The 19,546-nt window shown below is 54.3% G+C and overlaps 1 protein-coding gene across 8 annotated transcripts in view; it reads right to left on the reverse strand.

Annotated features, from left to right (window-relative positions):
- The window catches only part of TANGO6 (transport and golgi organization 6 homolog), a 52,592-nt gene that overhangs the window by 1,066 nt on the left and 31,980 nt on the right, over nucleotides 1-19,546 (reverse strand). For all 8 annotated transcript variants that reach the window (XR_014784689.1, XM_084812620.1, XM_084812621.1 and 5 more), the window contains 3 exons: nucleotides 16,014-16,166; nucleotides 7,248-7,399; nucleotides 4,094-4,207 (listed from right to left, as the gene is read on the reverse strand). Coding sequence is in view for 7 of the 8 variants with exons in the window: in XM_084812620.1 (XP_084668746.1) it covers nucleotides 4,094-4,207; nucleotides 7,248-7,399; nucleotides 16,014-16,166 (419 nt within the window). In the remaining variant the exon portion in view is untranslated. The remainder of the gene's footprint in view (nucleotides 1-4,093; nucleotides 4,208-7,247; nucleotides 7,400-16,013; nucleotides 16,167-19,546) is intronic.

Consider the following 19,546-nt stretch of genomic DNA (forward strand, 5'->3'; position numbering starts at 1 on the left):
GGGGGGGGAAGGCTGATCCAAAGCCTTCTGCTCATGGCGGCCAATGCCCCCCACATGCGTTGGATCAAGGCCCTGCTTGTAACATCAGTGGCCTTTTCCCCTATGGACGGTGTGGGGCCACGTCCTTGCCTTCAACGCCCTAGGAAACGCTGCTCTTCATGAGGTCACCCCAACAGTTCTGGAGACCTGTCTTACTTCTAGGAACAGCTGGGGTCATAGTAGTGAGTTGTTATGAAGCATGCTTATTCTAGGCAGGGGCAGGAATTCTTTGCCCCCTCCACTGGCAGAAGGAAAAGAAATGCCTGTTCTGAATTCCAGACGCATCAAAACAAACAAACAAACAAACAAACAAAGGACTTTCCCTGCCCTAGGAGCAAGGGGACAAGAGGGGCAGCAGGGCCATCCCACCACCCCTGCCGAAAAGCTACCCCACTTTTTCCTCTTCCCTCCCCATGTCTTGCTCCCTGTGTGTTGCCTTTCGAGACTGGAAGGCTGCAGGCAGAGACTGCCTTGTTCTCCTGATTGCGTGTGAGCCACTCTGGGAGCCTGTTTGGCTGAGGAGCAGGATAAATCCAGCTGTGAAACCAACTGCTGGAGGCTGAAGAGCAGAGCTGAAAGGAGGGTGGGGCAGGTGCTCACCAGGTAATATTTTAGGTGAGGTGCAGAGGCTGGACAGGAGGATCCATCCATTGGGTCCCTTTCTAAATCCTTTGCCAGGCACTGGAATGCCAGCTCCTCACCTCAGATATCTTCAGGCTTCCACAGCAATTCCAGCTGGCCCTTTGTGGCCCTGTCACATTCTTAAGCAAGGGGTGGCAAATTATTCTTAATGTGTAAAAAAGGAAAAGCGGGAGGAATTATGCACTTCATCGCCACTCCTCTTTTGGATTCTGTACATCCAAGGCCCAGCTCTGCCTGCATGCAGATATTCTAATTGTGACATACTTCCATTCCATTACACGAACTTTATTATACAACCTGGGCACTTATGAATGGGTTGTGCAGTGACACACACACATCAAACCTCTGGACATAATAAAATGGAATAAAATAGCCTCTGAGAACATGGAAGGGGTCCACCCCTGCCTTTACAATGCATGCCCCATTCAGCATCAACTACTTCTAGAGAGAAAAGATTGGCACCCTGGGGAAAAGGGAGGAAGGCAACTTCTCTGCTCGTTTTCAGGCCACGTTCACCTCACAAGGCAGTCTTGGCCAAAAGGGTGGAGGTGGCACAAACCCCGACCTATGCTAGTTCCAAGGAGGTGACCCTCAGGACTCATCACCAGTAAGCATTCAGTACAGCAAACCTGCAGCTCTTTATAGAGCTACCTGGAGGCAGGTGATGGATGGAGCAAAGCACAGTTAACATCACTGTTTGATCATGGGGATTTCCAAAGTGGAAAGATCTTAACTGGGTGGCTTTGTTGAGAGACTGAGATAAGGTAGTTTGCGATTTTCTGTCACCTTGAATGTTGGAAAAGGGAAACGGAAAGGATAACAAAAATCACAGTCATAAAAAGCCATTGAGCTGTCCCAAACGTTCTACAGCCAGAAAGCTAGTCAGGAAAAGGGCCTGTCACCAAGACAGGTAATGAGACACACCTGAAAGGAGTCTTTCCCAACTGGTACCCTCCAGCTGGGTTGGACTACAACTCCCAGCATCCCCCAGCCAGCCTTGGGAGTTGTGGTCCAGCCCACCTGGAGGGCACCAGGCTGAGGAAGGCTGCCGTAAGAGTTCCAGACTGTCTTCAGAAGGAGCTTGTGCCGGGAGGCGTGGTGAGCGAGGCAGGAGCAGCAGGGCCGTGGGCCTGGCCAGCCGGGAGGGTGTTTGCAGAGGGCTGTATTTCCCCCTGGAAAGGCAGTCAGGGCGGGACTTGTGGACAAGCGCCCTTTTCATTTCAGGGCCCGACAGTGAGCCCTCTGTCTGGCCATAGGTGGCAAGAGGAGTGGCCCTGCCAAGGGAAGAGCACTGCTGCGCAAGGCAGGAGGGAGCGCGAGCAGCCTAGCCCAGAGCCCAGCATTGCTAGTGCTCTCCACACGGTCTGGCTAAGAACGAGGAGGACGCAGAGCATGAGCCTCCTTGCCCTTTTCCAGGAAGTATGGCTGGCTGGCCGCTGGTGAGCATCCAGCAAATCAGATTAATTCTCCCGATTCCCAGTGGCTCTTCCCTAACCCTCCCCAGCTAGCCCATAGTGGCGAGAGCGCTGGGATGGGATGTGCAAGATCCGTGCAGCCATTAAAGGCCCCTAGGCGGCAAAATCCCTCCTCCAGGCTGCCCTGCTCCACAGGGCTGCAGGGGGGCTGAGGAGAGGGCTCTCAAAAGGCTCCCTCCATGACATAAATGGCCCATTCAGAGATGCTCTCTCATGTCAAGGCACCACAGACCCAGTCGCCTTTGCCTGGTGCTTGGTGAGCCCAAGGGTAGGCTGGACGGTTTGCACTGGGGCCTGGCCCTCAGGGGACAAGGCCATAGTGCCCTCACCCCACAGACCGGCTCAAAAGCAGCCACTCAGGCTCCCATTCCAAGTGGTGGCCTGGGAGCGGCAACAGTCCTGGGAGGCCTTCTGCTGCCAAACTGTCCAGGCGCCTGCCAGGCAGCTTTCCTAAGGCACTGGTTGGTGACATTCCTCCACGGATGAGCCACCCCCCAGCATCCTGCCAAAAGATCTCCCCTGGCAGCCTGCCCAGAGCCCAGCCTGCACTTGGCCAACAAAGCCAAGGCCGTTGTGCTCCAGGACTCAGGTGGGCAGCCTGTAGAAACCACAACTCCCAGCAGGCCTCAATAGGAAGTGGAAATGTAATCCGCTGGAAGTTTGGCAACTTGCCTATCACCATCACACAGAGGCTGGGTCTGGGTAATATGCATGCCCCATCTGCAGGGGGAAGACAAGGATTGGCCCCATGCTAAAATAATGGAGTTGTGCAGGATGGAGGCCATGTGGGAGGGTAGGAGGGAGGGAAAATTTCAGAAATAATAAAAGTAGTATTATTATTTATCTGTGGCCTGTTTAAGGTTTAGGAATAATGTTTAGGAATAATGAGGCGGGGGGGGTGTTAAAATCCCAAAACTCAAGATCTATTTTGCACAGTGAAGACCTGGACATGGTCATTTCCCCAGCTGCTCATCTGCAAACTATTATTTTATATCTGCTTGACAGCGTCAGGGCAGTCCTGCATGTGTGTTGTGCCTCTGAGCTCAAATGGGGAATCAGACTTCACGTGTTTTCCGAACACTGGCTTTGGCACTGGCAGACCAGTAAATGCTAAAAACCATCCAGTTCTTTCGACAAGTCTTCAGAGCGCCTGGGCGTTTCTGCAACTCCTGGTGTGCAGCGGTCAAGGTCTGCTCCACGCCTCCCTTGCTCATGGACGAGAGAGCAGCAGAAGAGAGAAGCCAGCAGAAAGGGAATCTCCCCAGGCCGGCTTGTGCTTCCGCTGCCCTTTGCCTCAACCCAGGAGTTCACCTCTGAAGGGCACCAGCCAGCTTCTGGGAGGCCACACCTTCCCCTAACCCCCTGTGGCAACCAAATGGGGAAAACAATTCCTGAAAGCTTTCCCGGTGAGTCAACAGCCATTGCAACTGCAGCTGCCACTACTGGAGCGGGGCTTCTCCAGTGGAACAGCAAGCAGCAGCTTGAGCCCAGACCCAAGGCTGCTACCCACACAGGCAGAAAGGAGAGGCGGGATCTGGTCTGCTGCTGGAAAGCAGTCCTTTGTTCTGTGAAGAATGCCCAACGTGCTTCAACCATTCCTGTGCCCTACTCTGGGCAAAACAGGCTCACTCAAGAGGAAGCTTTCAGTTGCTCTAACTGGAATTAGAATCTGTTGCACGTGAAGATCCTTTGAGGAAAACCTAGAGTTGAAACGCACTGGGCACTCTTCATCACACAAACATGAGGATGGCCTTTCTGTTCGCTCTTCTGTTTTCTTTGGTGCTGCCCCAGAGCAAGGCTTGGTTCTGGGCAGAGTGACCTGGGTGCTGCCCCTAGGAGAGGAGGGCGGCCTTTGCCTCCAGCCTCAGCCACAAGAGCAGAGGAGGCTGGGCGACAGGGTGGCTCTCCCCTGCGTGGAATCAAGAAGGGACGCTCACCTCCATGGCTCGCTCGCTGAGCCCACGCAGGAGAAGCACCACCACGTGGACCGCCGCTCTCCGTACTTCGGCCTCGTGGTCGGTCTTCACCACCGCGGCCAAACATGAAGTCAGCTGCCAGGGAGAGAGACACAAGGGCCCCATTAATACTGGCCAGATACCATGCCCTTCTACAGGGCTTTCAAGGTGGGGTGCTCAGAAACGGGCTACGCAGCAAAGCCAAGCACAAGACCAAAGCCCCACATGTACCACAAAGACCCGCATCAGGACAACCACGAGAACAGGAGGGGACATGCACTGAAGAACAGTATACGCATTTCATAAACCAACGCACACAAATTTTAATGGGCAGATTCCCCCAGAACCCATCACTGGATGCTGACAGCACTCCAGGAAAGAACCGGAAGTTCAAGCAACGCGGGAAACTTTTTCTGGTTCTCTTGCTGGCAAGGGTTATGGATGCAACTCCTGGACAAAAGGAGCAGCCCAGCTTTCCTTCCAGGCTTATTCACATTCAGAACATGGACATTCACCACCACCCGAGCTCTAGGAAGCCACTGAGGAGATCCAAACTGCGGGTACTGCAAGTGGCAGAGAAGCCGGCCATGGAGATCCCTGCGGGAGCACCCCTCCTTCAGCTCAAGGGCAGCGTCCCCTCCCGCCGCTGCAGTTGGCTGCAGCAGCTCCTGCTGAATCAGCTGGCATCGGGCCTGCTGCAGAGGCAGAAGCATCCCCCCCCCCCAACGAACTCATTCACACACATGAAAGAGGGACTTAAAACTGCACCAAGCTGCCCCTGTGCTGGATACGCAGACGCTGTAGCCAAGGGCAGGCTGCAACAGCAGCACAACCACCATCATGCACACCTCCTGACACCGGGGCGGCATTCGGACCTCCTGTGGTGGTAGCTCTGTGGCAGAGCTCCTGCTCTGTACGCAGAAGGCCCCCAGTTCAGTCCTTGGCATCTCCCGTCCAAGGATCATGTCCCGGGTAATGGGAAAGACCAAGATGCTGGGACACTGATGCCTCAGGCAATCAGGGGTGGGCACACTCCAGGCTTGCAGGAACAACTCCGTTTTTACTAGAACCTCAAGATCCACCAACCAGAGCCAGGTGCAAAGTAGCGGCTCAGGCGAGCAGACATACATACCCAAAGAATTAAGGGACAGAGGCCTCTGAGCACATGCTCAGCCCAGGAGTTTGTGACTGGTAACAAAACCAAGCACACAAGTCCTTTCAGACCCAAATCCACCCCTGGTTTGCCTCCAAAGCATCCTCCTTCAGCAACCAAATATAGCATGTAGGGGGAGCTTTTGAGTTGTTGCTGCTGTTCGACAATCAGGAGTCAGAACCCCTGGACGATCTCCTGCGAATCACCCAGAGATCTACCAGCTGATCCTGAACTACCTTCCACCCAGCCCTGGAGTAGACAATCCAGAGATGGAGAACAGGTTTGAGCTGGCATACAAAGCTGCTTCCCACATTTCCAGCTTCAGTGCTGGCTACCTTCAAAACTCAGTGGAAGCGAAGCTTGCAATCACTTCAGACTGACTAGTCACCCCATACTGCAGGGTTGTTTTCAAACCAGACTGCTTCACAGCCAGAGGGGACAAAGAGTGGCAAAACTATGGATTTCCTCCCCTCCCACAACCCTCTTAATGTGTGTTTACAGCTGAGGTTTCTGATCTTTGTTAGTGACGGTAAATAAAGCATCAGAGGAACAGATGTCATTCCGGATTAATTACCACCAAGCACATGGAAGTTGTCTGCAGCATGTGCCCTGCCAGACCTCAGCTCTGGACGGCACCTCCGGTGGGTTCCTCAGCCTTGTAGGAGGGCCAGGGACGCTGAAATGGCACAAGATGCCCCTTTTGTGCCCAGAGCACTGCCCTGCAGAAGCCCATGGATGTAATCCACCTCTCCGTGTGGAGAGTTCCAGCCGGCTGGGCGAGCATCTCCATAGTACCCAAGCACAGCAGCAGATGCACAGAGGCATCGCCTTTTCCTCAGGCAGGCCTTGGGCACGTAAACTGCTCTGTTGCAGAATTGGTTGGTGCAGTTTATTTCTTTTATGGTTTTTAACTGAACTGTTTTTATGCTGTATTTTAATTAAGATTTTGTTTTGAATCTGGATTGTATTGATAAGACTCCTTCAGCACCATTTTTTGGCAGAAAGGCAGGCAATAAATAAATAAACAAACAGGAGTGGCAAATGGCACCCACTGGCGCCGACTGAAAAAATGTGGGATTTCTGGCCAGGAAGGGCCAGCCCAGCACCTTCAGTCTTGGTAAAAGTTGCACATCCCCACCTACCAATAACAGGGAGTGAGGGGCTTCTACAGCTCTCATCTTTGAAAAAAGCAGATAAGAAAAACCAGAAGAGCTTGAGAGCACTTGGCTCAAGCCTGAAACAGAGATGCACAGCTGTGGGTGTATTCTCTCTCCCTCTCCCTCTTTCTCTCTCACACATACACACACACACAGCCTTTGTGCAGCTGATGAACCTTGCTCAACACCTCCAGTCAAACAGCACAGGTTTAGCGGAAGCTGTCTCATTAGCAGCAAAGCACAAGACAAAGAAGACTTCATTAATGGGGAGGAAGCAGCATGCAAGAGGCACCCGAGGGTCTTGCTTTACAGCTTCACGTTGTCTGAAGGAGGGAAAGGAGTCTGAGAAGATGCTCAGGCTATGCCGAAGAGGCAAAAGGCATCTAAACTTCTGGAACCAAGGGGTGGGGGGAATCACACATTGGAGAGGTACAGAAGTTCCTGGTTTCCATTTGGGAGTCAGACATTTGCATCATTCTCCCAATTGTGTCACCTGCTGCCATGTTCCGGTAGTAGCAATAGCTTTTAGAGAATGGGCGTAGAACCGCAGGCCCAGGGCCAAATGTGGCCCTCCAGATGGCCATGCCCCGTTCCCCCTGATCATTCAGTGGTTTTCTGGCTTTTGTGCTTTTTCTCTCCATTTTAAAAGTTTGAAATCCCTCTCCTAAGGCTGAGTTACCAGCCTTACGCTAAAATACCTTGGCATTTTGGCCCCGCCCGGCACTAGAATGCAGCCCCCAAAAGCTCTGAAATGGAATTTGGCCCTTGGGCTGAAAGAGGTTCAACCCCCTGTTTGGGGGGGGGGGGGTGCAAACAGGACTGATACCTCGTGGACCACAGAGCCTAGCTGGAAACCAAGTATCTGGCAGAGCTCTCCCAGATTGGAGAGGCTGCTTGCCCTGAGGGTGCTGTCCGGATCTCTGGCTCCTCGTAGGAAAGCATGGATCAGGTCGCCTCGGTGTGGGAAGACCAGGTCTCCTGCAAGGGGTGGAAAAGAGAAAGGCCCAAATTATTGAAGAGCTGCTCACTGCTGGCAGGGCAGAGCTCTGTGCAAGACAGAAGGAATACTGAATGCATAGGGATGCATTCTGCTGGCTGAAGAAGAGTTTATGGAGGGCAGGGGTGCTGGCAACTGGCCATGCTGTTGATCTCTCTTGAAAAAAGGGCTGCTCAGGAAACACACTGTGAGAAAGAGCAGAGGCGATCCCAGGCTTTTGGCATACCGCCATCTGCCCACTTTATTTACCTTTATTTGCTTTATTTACCATCGCTAACAAAGATCAGAAACCATCAGTGCTGCTCTTCCGACTCACGTGTGAACCAGGCAGTGCAGCTCCTGCCCCGGATGGTAGAGGAAGCAGCGGCAGCATCGCGCAGACAAAGAGCAGAGAGGTGGCGGCGGCGGCGGCTTAACCATTAAAAAATCACATCACATGGCAACACGCTGCAGCTCTAGCCTAGAAGTCACCTTGGCTTGCGGTCCTCTGCTCCCAGCCGATCAGGACCACATGCTTCAGCAGGCGTTCGCAGCTGGCCGCCCTCCCTGCCCAGCTGTGCGGGGCCTCCTGATGCAACCCATGACAGCCGCCTGTGGCTCAGCACTGCAGCCGTCGGAATGCGCTCGTGGATGCCGAGTAGTGCACTGTCCTGGGCTCCTTTCTGACCCCTACTCTGAGACCAGGCCGCACACATCCCCTTTAGGGGCACACCCCCCACACACATACCCCATAGTGCAGGAAGCAGCTGCCCTGGCATGACGGCTCAGCAGAAGGCCCTGGCCACTCCTACCTAGGGAAGAGGGTTCCCCTACACATTGAGGATTGGGATTCTGGCCCTGGTGCCCCTTTGAACAGGTTCCTGGACGCCTTGTCAGGATGGAGCTTCTCATCTCCCCCTCAGTCCCCTTCTGGCTGTCCTCCTTTATCCCCTTCTCCCTGTGCCAGCAGCCCTTCTCTGCTCAAGCACACACCTGCTCCCCCCCCTTTCATTCCAGTTCTGCCAGGGGCTGTAAGATGCTGGGCTGCCTGCCACTGATTATAGCCACCCCCCCCCATCCCACCCTTGCCACCCTTCTCAAGTCCAGCCTTGTCGGATCCCTGTTCTTTCAGGCGCAACCCGCAGGCTGGCGAAGGCAACAGCAAAGTCTGTTCACCCACCATCACCACCATCCGCTCAGCAGTTGTGGGCTGCTCCTGTACACGGCAAGGCGCCACTGCTGCCTTTCCGCAGGCCTCAACTAGCAGAGATGGGCTCTCCAGCGATGGAGTCACAGCAGCTTTTGCTCCTCGTGCTCCGTGGCCCCTCCACAGAGAGCAGCAGCGGCCTTATTTATGTGCAGCGAAGGGCTATCTGTGGCGTTCACTGCAACAAGCAGGCAATGAGGACCAGGATTGGGCCAACCACACGAACAGCCCAGGAGCTCCCTTGGGCTTCTGCCATGAGTGGGGTGGGTCTGATTAGCGGGGGAAGCAGCCATGATGTAGCTGGCATGGTTGCTCTGAGGATGCATAACTCCAAGACTATGAAGAACCATGCACAGGAAAATGCTGCCTTGCTCTGCACATGCAGCAAATTATGCCTCTTACGCCAGTCCCAAGGACCAGGAGGTCACATGGTATGTTTTACTAAGCCAGGGTACAGTCACCACAGGATGCTGCAAGCTTTCAAGTTCACAGAATGCTTCGTCAGAGAATGGAAAGATAGCAAATGAGGTGCACCCTGGTCAGTCTGTTGCAAACACAGTCTTGTGGCACCTTAAATACTAAGAAAAATGCAGTGGGATTCCTGTTGCCCCCTTCAGGGGCCACAAGATGCAAAGTGAATTTAAGAACATAAAAAGAGCCCCACTGAATCAGACCAAAGGTCTATCCAGTCCGGCGTTCAGTTCCCACAGTGGCCAGCCAGATGCCCCAGTGGAAAGCCACAAGCAGGACACGAGCGCAATAGCACCCTCCTGCTCGTGTTCCCCAGCAATATTCAGAGGCATCCTGCCTCTGATGCTGGAGGTAACATATAGCTATCATGAGTCGTAGCCACTGGCAGTCTTATCCTCCATGAACTTCTCTAATCCACTTTTAAACCCATCCAAGACGGCAGCCATCACTGCATCCTGTGGAAGCAATTCCATGGTTCAACAACGTGCTGTGTGAAGAGTCCTTCCTTTTACCTGTCCTGAATCCCCCACCAATCAGCTTCATGAGATGACCCCCCGAGTATGAGGAGGAAGACATTTTTTCCTTCTATCCACATTCCCCAAAACATGCATTTATACACCTCGATCAGGTCTCTGTGTACTGGTCTTTTTTCTAAGCTGAACAGTCCCAGAGTTGTAACCTTTCCTCATTTAAAATAGCAAAAGGTGAAGTGTGAGGATGTTAATACCTGACACACAACAGTGAAGGGTAACGAGTTTAAAGTAGCAGTGCAAGACTTTTACTGGGCGACAAGCCCTTCAGCTGGCATGCGAACCATGCGAACGTGCTGCTGCAGGAATATTTGGGGGTGGGGATGCAGCAGGAGTCAAGACAGGCTTATCCAACCACTCACACAAGAATAGGAGGAACCTGACAGGCCATAAACACCTTTGAACAGCATGCACCCTGGTGCTTCCTGACACACAATCAGACACTCAACTCCTGGGCTCAGGATGAACCCTTAATCCCCTCAGTTTCATTAGCAGCCTTTCTGATTTGCACCACAAGGGACTTGAGGCTGCTGGATTCCAAAGCACAAAGCTTCCCCACTGGTCTTCCCTTCACCCGCATGTCAATGGCACAAGAGATGGCACATCTGCATCTGCCCCAGGCCTGAAGGCCCAGAGCCTTCCTCTGGAAGGGGCTCCAGCCATGTGGGAGGGGGAGGCCGGGACTTCCTTCCTTCCCAGAGGTGACTGTGCCACCAGATACTGCCCAGACACCACTTCTGCTTGGCTCTGCAATTCTCACACTTCTAAGCAAGCGCTGCATCCACAGGCCAGGCATACTCCTGAGCAAACAAAAAACTCAAATGCTGCACCTGAGTGACTGGTGTACAATCAGCAGATTCTCACGGGCTTGCTTACTAGTACGAGAAAATCGTCCTGCCTTGGTAACCCAGAGCACAGAAGCGAGCAGGGCTGGGGCCGGCCAGCTTTGGCTTCCGATGGCAGCTGCTGCCCATATGCTTCTGAGCAGCAGCGAAGACTATGGCAGCAGCGGGGAGGGCGAACGCCTGTGCCGAATGAAATTAGCTTGCATCCCACGCAATGGCAACACCCCCTTACTCAGATGTAAGCAGCGCGCCAACCCAGGCCGTCAGGTGCATCTCCTTCCAGCTGATGGGGCCTAATTATGGCTCTTGCCTTCCAAAGTGGCATTCTGGGTGGGGAACAAAGCAGACAGCTCCCGCCCCGCCCCCAGAGGGGCGCAGAGTGGGGGATCCCTGGAGGGGAAGAGGGAGCTTCTCCTCCTCCGCTGACATCCTGGGCGGGGCGAACGCAATGTGCCGAAGCTCGGCCGACAATGCGAATCCCGCAGGAGGCTGTGCAGGCACTTGCCGACCGTGCCTCCCCCCACCCCGCAGGGGCTCCTCTTTCTTCCCACGCAGAGGTTACACACAACTGGGTCAGGTTGCACAAGCGCCTTCCCAATCCATATCCTTTCCACCAGCCAACCGGCAGATCTCAACTTGACTTTGGCTTCCTGCTGCCGGAAAAAAGGAAAGCGACTTTCTGACATGAAAACCTCAGAAGTGCTGCAAAGCAGCCACTCCCAGCACACGTATGCTGCAGCCCCTTGCCACACTTGCTCCCCCCTCACGGCCCCCTCCCAAGGTAGCCAGGTGCCCTGGGGCAAATGCTGCAGGCAGGAGCACAGGGCAGACACCGCCTCCTGAGTGGCCTCCCCCCCAGGACTGTCGGAGAAGCCTTCTCCTGCTCAGCCTTGGATTCACCCCAGCCCTAGTCTGCGAGTTGGTCTGGGGGCTCCCAGAGCAGCACAAGTGCCCAGGCACAGCTGTGTCCAGCTGGGCTGGCAGCGACCGCCCGCTCTCCTACCACTCTCGAGTATCTGTACAGGAAAGCCCTGGCCAGGGACCCTGCACCCGGGGCGGGGCGGCAATGATGGGACGGGACTGGTGGCTAGAGAGGCCAGCACTGGCAGAAGGCAACAGAGTGGATAGAAGGGACGCAGGAAGCCCAGTTCCGCTTCTCCCAAGACCCAGGCGGGTTCCTTCGAAGCCAGTGACCCCGTGGGAAGTTGAGGCATTGAAAGCGGCTGGCTGGGCGGGTGGGGTGATCAGTCCAAGCCTAAGGGCATTTCCAAGTTGCCGGGGGCTTTGGTCCCATAAATGTACCCTACACCTAATGCAAAGAGAAAACTCTCTGGAAAAGACCCTGATGCTGGGAAAGACTGAAGGCAAAAGGAGAAGGGGGCGGCAGAGGATGAGATGGCTGGATAGCATCACCTATGCAACGAATATGGACTTGAGCATGCTCCGGGAGAGAGCGCAGGACAGGAAGGCCTGGCGTGCCATGGTCCATGGGGTCACGAAGAGTCGGACACGACTGAACGACGGAACAACAACAGCGGCCCACCCCAGGGCTCCTCTTCTCGCTGTGTGAGGTGGCTCTGCCTCACCCACCTGGGGATGCAGGGAGCGAAGGGCAGTGGGAAGACGGGCGCAATTCACGGTTGGGCACCTGCGCTCCGCCACCTTCCTCAAAAGCTTCCTCCAGGAGGCAGGATCATGCTGCACCACAAGGGAGCCGGTAGGCCAAAATAAGGCCCCCTCGTGTCCAGCAGTAAGTGGCTAGTGTACACTGACGGAACTCAAGCCATCATCCCTCGGTCCTGGAAACGTCTTGTAGAACTGGGCTGTGGAACCTCTTTCCGTCCAAAGGCCAAATTCAATTTCAGAGCTCTCGGGGGGGGGGGGGGACATTTGGGGGGGGCCAAGGCAAAGGGCAAAAAATGCCACCCCCACCCAGCCATTGTAGTTTCAAGCTCTTCCTGTCAGTAGCTAAGCCTTAGGAGCATCATGCCAACCTCTCAGAATGGGGAAAAATGAGTAAGCCAGGAAACCACCAAACGACCGGTGATCTGGGGAAAGGGGGAGGGGTCACGGACCTCCCCAGAGGGCCGAGGTGGGGTCCCTGGTGGGCTGGACTGGGCTCCCAGGCCAGAGGTTCAGGGCCCCTGGTGTAGGAGGTGGTGCTCCGCCACACTGCTCGGGGAGGGGTCTTCCACGCCCAACAGATGCAAATGCCCACAAACGCTGTCTGTTTGTGTTGTTGCCGCAATCAGCACTCCGCTGCCATTCAGAGCGGAGTCGCCCCCAGAGCAAAGCAAAACCCAAAGATGGGGCGGGGGGAAGCCCACATTTTTTAAGAATGCAGGGCACTCTCTTAAATAGCACTGAAGTGATGAAAAATGTGAAGACGTACAAACAGTTTGGTTTAATTTCGGCTATAAATAGGGAGGCTAGTCAGCGCACGCCAAACAAGGGACTGTGCTGGCGGCAGCACAAGAACTGGGCCTGCAGGGAGAGGCACAGCCCAGGAAGGAAGAGCGGCAGCTCAGTGGCCCTGGCAGGGCTTCCAGGCCCCCCCCCACACACACACACAGAACGGCCAAGCAGTAGCAGAGCCCCGGGCAGCCCCAAAAGAAGCTCCACTCACAGGAAGCCATTTTCTTGGGCCACAAGGTGCCAGAGCACTTCAGGTCCAAGCGAAGAAACTCCTAGGACAGCCTTCCCCAACCTGGTGCCCGCCAAATGTGTTGGACTACAACTCCCATAATCCCGCAGGCAGATCAGGGTATTATGGGAGTTGTACTCCAACACATCTGTAGTCCGACACACTGGGAGCACACCAGGCTGGGGGAAGATGCACTCGCTGAGAGCAAGCATAGGGAATGGGTCGAAAGACAGTAGAGGGGTGGAGAGCCTCCCTAACGCCTGGCTAGGCACAGCAGGGGCCTCCGCCCCCCATGCACAGCCCTCTTGCTTTGGGGGAGGGGAGGGGCAGGAAGCGCACCTTGAAAAGGTAAAAGAAAAAAGAAAAAGATACAAACAGAAGAATAAAGGCCTAACACACCAGGGAGCAATTATGCTATTATCTTTAAAGAAAAGGGCCCTTTGCCAGCAGCAACTCCTTATGTGGGAGCAGCCAAGAACCTTTTTTTTTTTCCAGCAGATGGTTGTTTAGAGAGAGCAGTGGGAATGTCTGAGTGCCCTTCTACCTTGGAGAACAAAAAAGCCCTTCACATGGGGGGGGGGGAGGAAGCAGAGGGTTAAATGCTCTGATTGCTGTCAGAGCCCACACACAAGGAGAGGGAGCAAGCAAGGCAGGCAGGCTGAGAGCTATGGAGTGGCTCCCACCCTGTCCCCCTATCACTACATGGGAGCAGCACTACTGGAAGCAAGCAACCTATGGGAGGCAGGTTCACCTAGGCGATGAGCTGGTGCCACTCATGCTCTGGCTGCTGGAGGCTATTTTGTAACAACCCAACATCACTGAGGGAACGACAGCTTGCCAGCAAAGCCTCCCTAGGGATAGGCCTGGAGCAAGACTTCCCAGGGCTCTAGGATGCTGCTCATGAGATCTCGGATCTGCTGAAGAAAACAGAAGCCAGGTGGTGCTTTTGCACATGCGTGCAACTCTGCAGGTTGCTGCAGAAAGCTGCAGTGTTGACTGCCAAAACGTCCAGTTAATTGCCAGTTTTTTTGCAGGCTGGAGCCCCAGTCTCTGCCTGGAAATATCCTGCTTCCCAACAATGTGCTTTATGCCTGGGATGGCCAACAAACAATTCAAACAAGCACACAGTATTCTAAACAGCTCCCAGCAGCGGAGGGTCAGTCCAGGTAACTCCAGCTTAGCCTAGCGGTGGTTTTGAAAAGGAAGGGCTTGTTCCCTGGAAGCTTATCAGGGTTTCCTCAATGAGAACAGAGTGCAGATGAGCCCCCTCAAAGGACGGCTGGCCCAGGGCCACAGCCACTCCATCCCTTGCAATGCATCACCCCAGGGAAGGCCACGCTCTCAGTCCACACTGGTCAACAGAGAGACCCAACAGCCCAAGTGTGTGCCCTGGAACAGGGGTGGGCAGAAGGTAGATCTCCAGATGTTTTGGACGTCAACACCCAGAAGCCCGTCAGCATGGCCAACCGTCAGGAATGCCAGGAGTTGAAAGCTGAAACATCTGGAGATCTACTTTCTGCCCACCCCTGGTCTAGCACATATTCCAGTATCCTTTGTGTCATGCAGTGGTTCTGTCTCTGTCTCTCTCTCTCTCTCACACACACACACACACACACACCCTTAAATAGACCAGTTGATGCCAAGCAGGTTTGTTCCCTCTAGGTAGGAAGCTTAAAAACTAGTCAAGGTCCTCACACATTAACCCTATGTTGAGAAAGTATTTATTCAGCTGCCACAGAAGCCCAACAAAATCAAGGAGGACTCTCTCTCTCAATGGCAAGAGCCAAAACCTGGTCTCTTAGTCCCTTTTTGCACCAAACACACAGGTGGGCTGCACAGATGGAGAAACATCCGGACCAGATGGGACTTTAATGAGGAGCTGGTTCAACATAAATAAAATGTAGCAAGGTTGAATTGACCTAGCAGGATTTGCAGTGAGAGATGCAGGGAGGGATCTGTCTTCTGCCAACAGCAGTGGGTGGAAGACTCAAGAGGGCTGTGGTGGCACCATCCAGGCTGGCTAAAAGGAACCATGGTAAAGCTGGACTCCGGCACAGAGGAGTTCAGTTTGTTAAAAAAAGAAGCAAAAAACACTGGAGCATTCATTCTCATGCCCAGACAAGCCACAAAACTTTAGTCTTACAGAAGTCAGGAAACATCAAGGAATACAGCTGAGTGTTATCAAGATGCCTTGTGACATGCAGGAAACAGGTGGGTAATTCCTGAACTTCCAATTCTGGGGAAATGGGGTGAAGAGGAAGTTCTCATGGTTCAGTAAATACCATGCACAGATTCAAATCCCATTCCAGGCTCAGGGAGAGGAGGTGACTCATCCCCCTGCCCTCAAGACACCTACCTCCCCTTTGCAAGGGCTGGGCCTGTTGTGATGCTTCGGCCTGTGCCAGAGAATCTGACTCCAAAGCCAAGGCAGGTGAGCTTCTGGGTGGGCCTAGATGGCAATTTTTCATGCTTTCCATTTGGTGCTTGGTCACTAGGTTTGAAGTACAGGAAGCACAGAGGGTGCTGCAGAAGAAATAGGGGCTGTTGCTGGGGCAACTCTGCCCCAGTGGAGTATATTGCCCAGGCTGGTCCAAGGTGACAAAGCTGTGGGCAGCTGTGGACCAGAAAGGCTGGTGCCAGACCCCTGGAGGAGCATCGGTGCTGCTTAGGAGTGTATAGGGGGCCAGAATCCAGGACAGCCGGTTACAACAGTGTGGGTTTTGTAACTCTTTCTGGACGTGCCTGGTTGAAAAGTCAGCTTAGGCCCTGGGCAGGAAGCTTTCAGGCTTTTGCAATAATCTGCTCCCTGGAGATTCTAGAACACTGAAAAGGCAGGGAAAGAGCATCGAAGTTGCACAGCAAATTTCCGTTGCAATAAAGATACGCACACAGACTCCTCAGAGGGAAATGCAAACTCACCCAGGGCTCGTGTGATGCGCATGAGGGCCTCTCCCACTTTCATCCGGGTCTCAGCTGCCTGCACTTCCTGTGGGCCTGGCCGAACACTCCCATACTGGGCTAGCAGATAGGGCAGGACTCGCTCTGGGAACGCATCCGACAGCAGGGCAACACCTGGAGGTCCAGAGAAAAAGGAGCACAAGGGCATGACACAGACAGAAGACCAGGTTCCGCCACTGGGTGGACTGATGTCGGAAGCACGGGGGGGGGGGGCGCTTTGGAGCACTGGTAGCATTTTGAGCCCTTGCCTATTTCTACAGCTGGCGAAGCAGAAGATGCATTGCCACAATAAGAAACAACAAACAGAGGGAGTGAAGATCTGACTCGTGGAGAGAAGGACAAAGCCACGTCCCTCAGAAATCTTTTAGAGTGCACCTTGGTTATTGCTGAGATTCCTTTTCTGCCCTTGTCCAGAGTGGGCTTATGATTGTGAGCTCTGTCAACCGAGCACAGCTCTCTGTTCCATGCCAAGAGGGTTAGAGTAAGCTACAAAAAGCAACCTCTAGCCAGGCTGGATGGAACTGCTTCTGGAGCAGAAGAGAGCTACTAGAAGCTAGAAAGCTCAAGTTTGGCATTGCCACCAACAAACCAAACCCACTCGGACTCTCTTGGAGGCGGCTCCACCAGAAAAGTCCGTGCTCCCAAAGGGAAAGTGCGTTGGTGTGCAACGGCAACACAGTGGAAAAGTTCTGGGGCTCCTCTGAGACGGGTTGACTTAGCCTGCCCCAATCTGGTGTGCTCCAGATGTGTTGGGCTACACAGGCAGCTGAGGATGCTGGGAGCTGTAGTCCAACACATCTGGAGGGCACTGGGTTGGGGGAGGCTGGGCTGGCTTCTTGTGACATGAGCAGGCAACAGCTGGCTTCATCACAGGCCTCCTGCAAATCAAGATTTCACGAGGTTACTCCTTAAAAGGCTCATGTCAAAACGAGTCTCTGATGAGCCCCAGGTTTTATTTTACCTGCCCCTGGAAGAGGCATGTTTAGCCATGGGGGATCAAGTCAAGCTCCAGCCCACCAAAGGTAACTGGGACGGGAGCCTCTCTTTGAAGTGTTCTGTATCCTACAGCCTTGCCCCAACAAGCCATGGCAGTGGTTTCTCCTGAGCAACAGAACCCCGTCCCCACGGCTATCACTTACCTCCCAGGCCAATTACAACCTAAATGCTTCCGGCCTAATGTGCAAGCCCATCGTCCTTTGTAAACAATAGGAAAAGCAGGCTTTGCTCAGCCAGAAACTGCCTTCCGCCACCCCGGAGCCGTAAAACAGCCCAGACCCAACAGAGCATGCCGGACACCCTCAGTTAAAGAGCTGCTTGTGGAGAGCCTTAAAGGCACAGGTTATGACCTCAACCCCCTCTGAGCTATGACTAGGATGCAGCTGTTTTTCACAGTCCTTTGATCTCCAGCTCCAGGGCAGCCATAGCCCTGCCTCTGGACATAGGGAGAGGAAGGGGGGGGGGGAGACGCCCGCCCGGCAATTTAGAGGCATCAAGCTGTTGGAAAAGGAAGTATTCCCAGACGGTTACATCTGCACAGGCCATGTCAGCTGATAGCTGGGGGGTTGGGATGGCCACAGCCCAGTTTGGCAGCTCAGCACCTGTTGCTGGGCTTGAAAGAGAGTTCTGCACACAGTCCCTGTTTCCTCTCCCCAAGCCTTGCTGTTTCCTTGCTGGATTGATCCCCAGATACCAAAAGCAACCCTGTATCGGTCCAGTCACCCCCACCGGCAGCCAAGAAAAACAGCAAGGGGGTCAAGCAAGTGGTCAAGGACAAGGAAACTCCTGCACAGCTCACCCCACAGTAATGGGGGCACAGCTGGCCCCACAACAAGGCAAGTGTTCGCTAACTGTTGGTTCAGGCAAAAAGCCAAGGGGACTGCTACGCTTAGGGTGCTCCTAGATCTCAGCCAATTTTGCCCTCTTTAGCCCAGACTGATTCCTGCTAGAAGACTCTGGAAGGGCATTTCTGAAGTGTCCCTTGATGATATTCACGCCTCTTTTGCCTTCATCTCCACCCACCACTGGTGGGCAGAGGGCGTCTCCCAAACTGAATTCAACCCACGGGCTGAAAGAGGCTCCCTGCCCCATCTGTAATAGAACCTCGAGGAAATAAGCATGAATGAGGTCACCTGAGGGCTCCCCTGAACTGGCTAAAAAGCAGAACCCCCAGAGCCCTGGCTCCAGGGGATGGCAATTCAAAGCTCGCTTCTTTCCCCAGCAGGCAAGGAGGCACTTTCAGATACCCTCTATGGTGCAGCCTGAGTCCCACAGAGAACTCTGTGACCCCCTCTGATCTTTATAATACCCCCACTCTTGAAACTTTACAAACTCCACACACACCCTGCTAAAGTTCTGGGGGTTGCTAGTAGTCTGAAACAGACATCCCTCTTCCATGCTTGCTTCTTCTTCTTTTTTTACTGTGTGTCCACCACAGAAATCTACCACGAAATGTGTGCAAACGGCACATTGCCAATGGCAGATCCTGCATTAAAAGCTGACTGCAAAGGCATCGTAGGTATAATTACAATTAGTTACCGTGGCACAGACTGGCTAAAACCTGCCAACATCCCAGCTCTGCATTTTTTGAGACTGGGTTTGTCCGTTACTCATTTCCGGCTTCCAAAGCAATGAAATAAAAAACTGCAATAAAACAGCACTGGGGAAGAGGCGGGGAGAGTCTTTGCCAGTGCCAAGCAGCAGGTCAGTGGCGAAGGCTGAACGGGCAAGGCTGAAGAACCCTTGCCGGGCTTCCTTTCAGCCTCTCCTTCAGCCAGAAACAGTGGAGGCTGGGTGTTCTGGAATCGGGGTGCATGTGTGCGTGGGACAGCGCACGCCAACAAGCAGCGAGGAGAATATCTGGGGGGAAGGACAGAGGTTAAGAGGTGCCGGCTGCCCCACGTCCTAGCCTCTGCCCCACATCTTCCCAGGGCTTTGGCGGCTGACATCACTCTCTACGCTGCACGCAGCAGTCTGACTGCCCCGCCCCCCGTGAAAAAGCTGCCAGCGCTAGTCAGGGCGGCAGCGAGGTCGCTTGGCGTGCAAGGAGCAGCGCTCGGTGCATCGCGGTGGGCGCGCCAAGACGTCTGTCCCCCACGGGACACAGCTGAGCCCTTCACTCGCTCAAGCTGACACAAGCCCAGGAGAGAGGCGGCGGGCGGGGGTGGGCACGCTCCCCTGCTGGCTGCTTGACTGCTGCAGGCGGAAACCCGCCCCCTTCAGCTCCTCTGTCATCTGCCTGGCAGGAGCCCGGCTCGTCCGGCGGCAGCAGCCCTGCTTTGCATGCCAAAGGACCCAGGTCCGCTCCCTGGCATCTCCAGGTGAGGCTGGAAAAACTTCTGCCTGGAGCCCTGGAGAGCCACTGCTGCCCATCCGTGCCGACAGTACTGGGGCAGAGGAGCCAGGGCTCTGACTCTGCACAAGGCAGCTTCTGCTGCGCCTGTGCAGCGTTTATTCCCTAAGCAGCCTATTCATTGGCCTTGTCTAGGGGTGAAGTT

Source organism: Heloderma suspectum, chromosome 8 (genome assembly GCF_057233095.1).
Source record: "Heloderma suspectum isolate Gila_16-S chromosome 8, 16-S_ref, whole genome shotgun sequence".
Lineage (NCBI taxonomy): Eukaryota > Metazoa > Chordata > Lepidosauria > Squamata > Helodermatidae > Heloderma > Heloderma suspectum.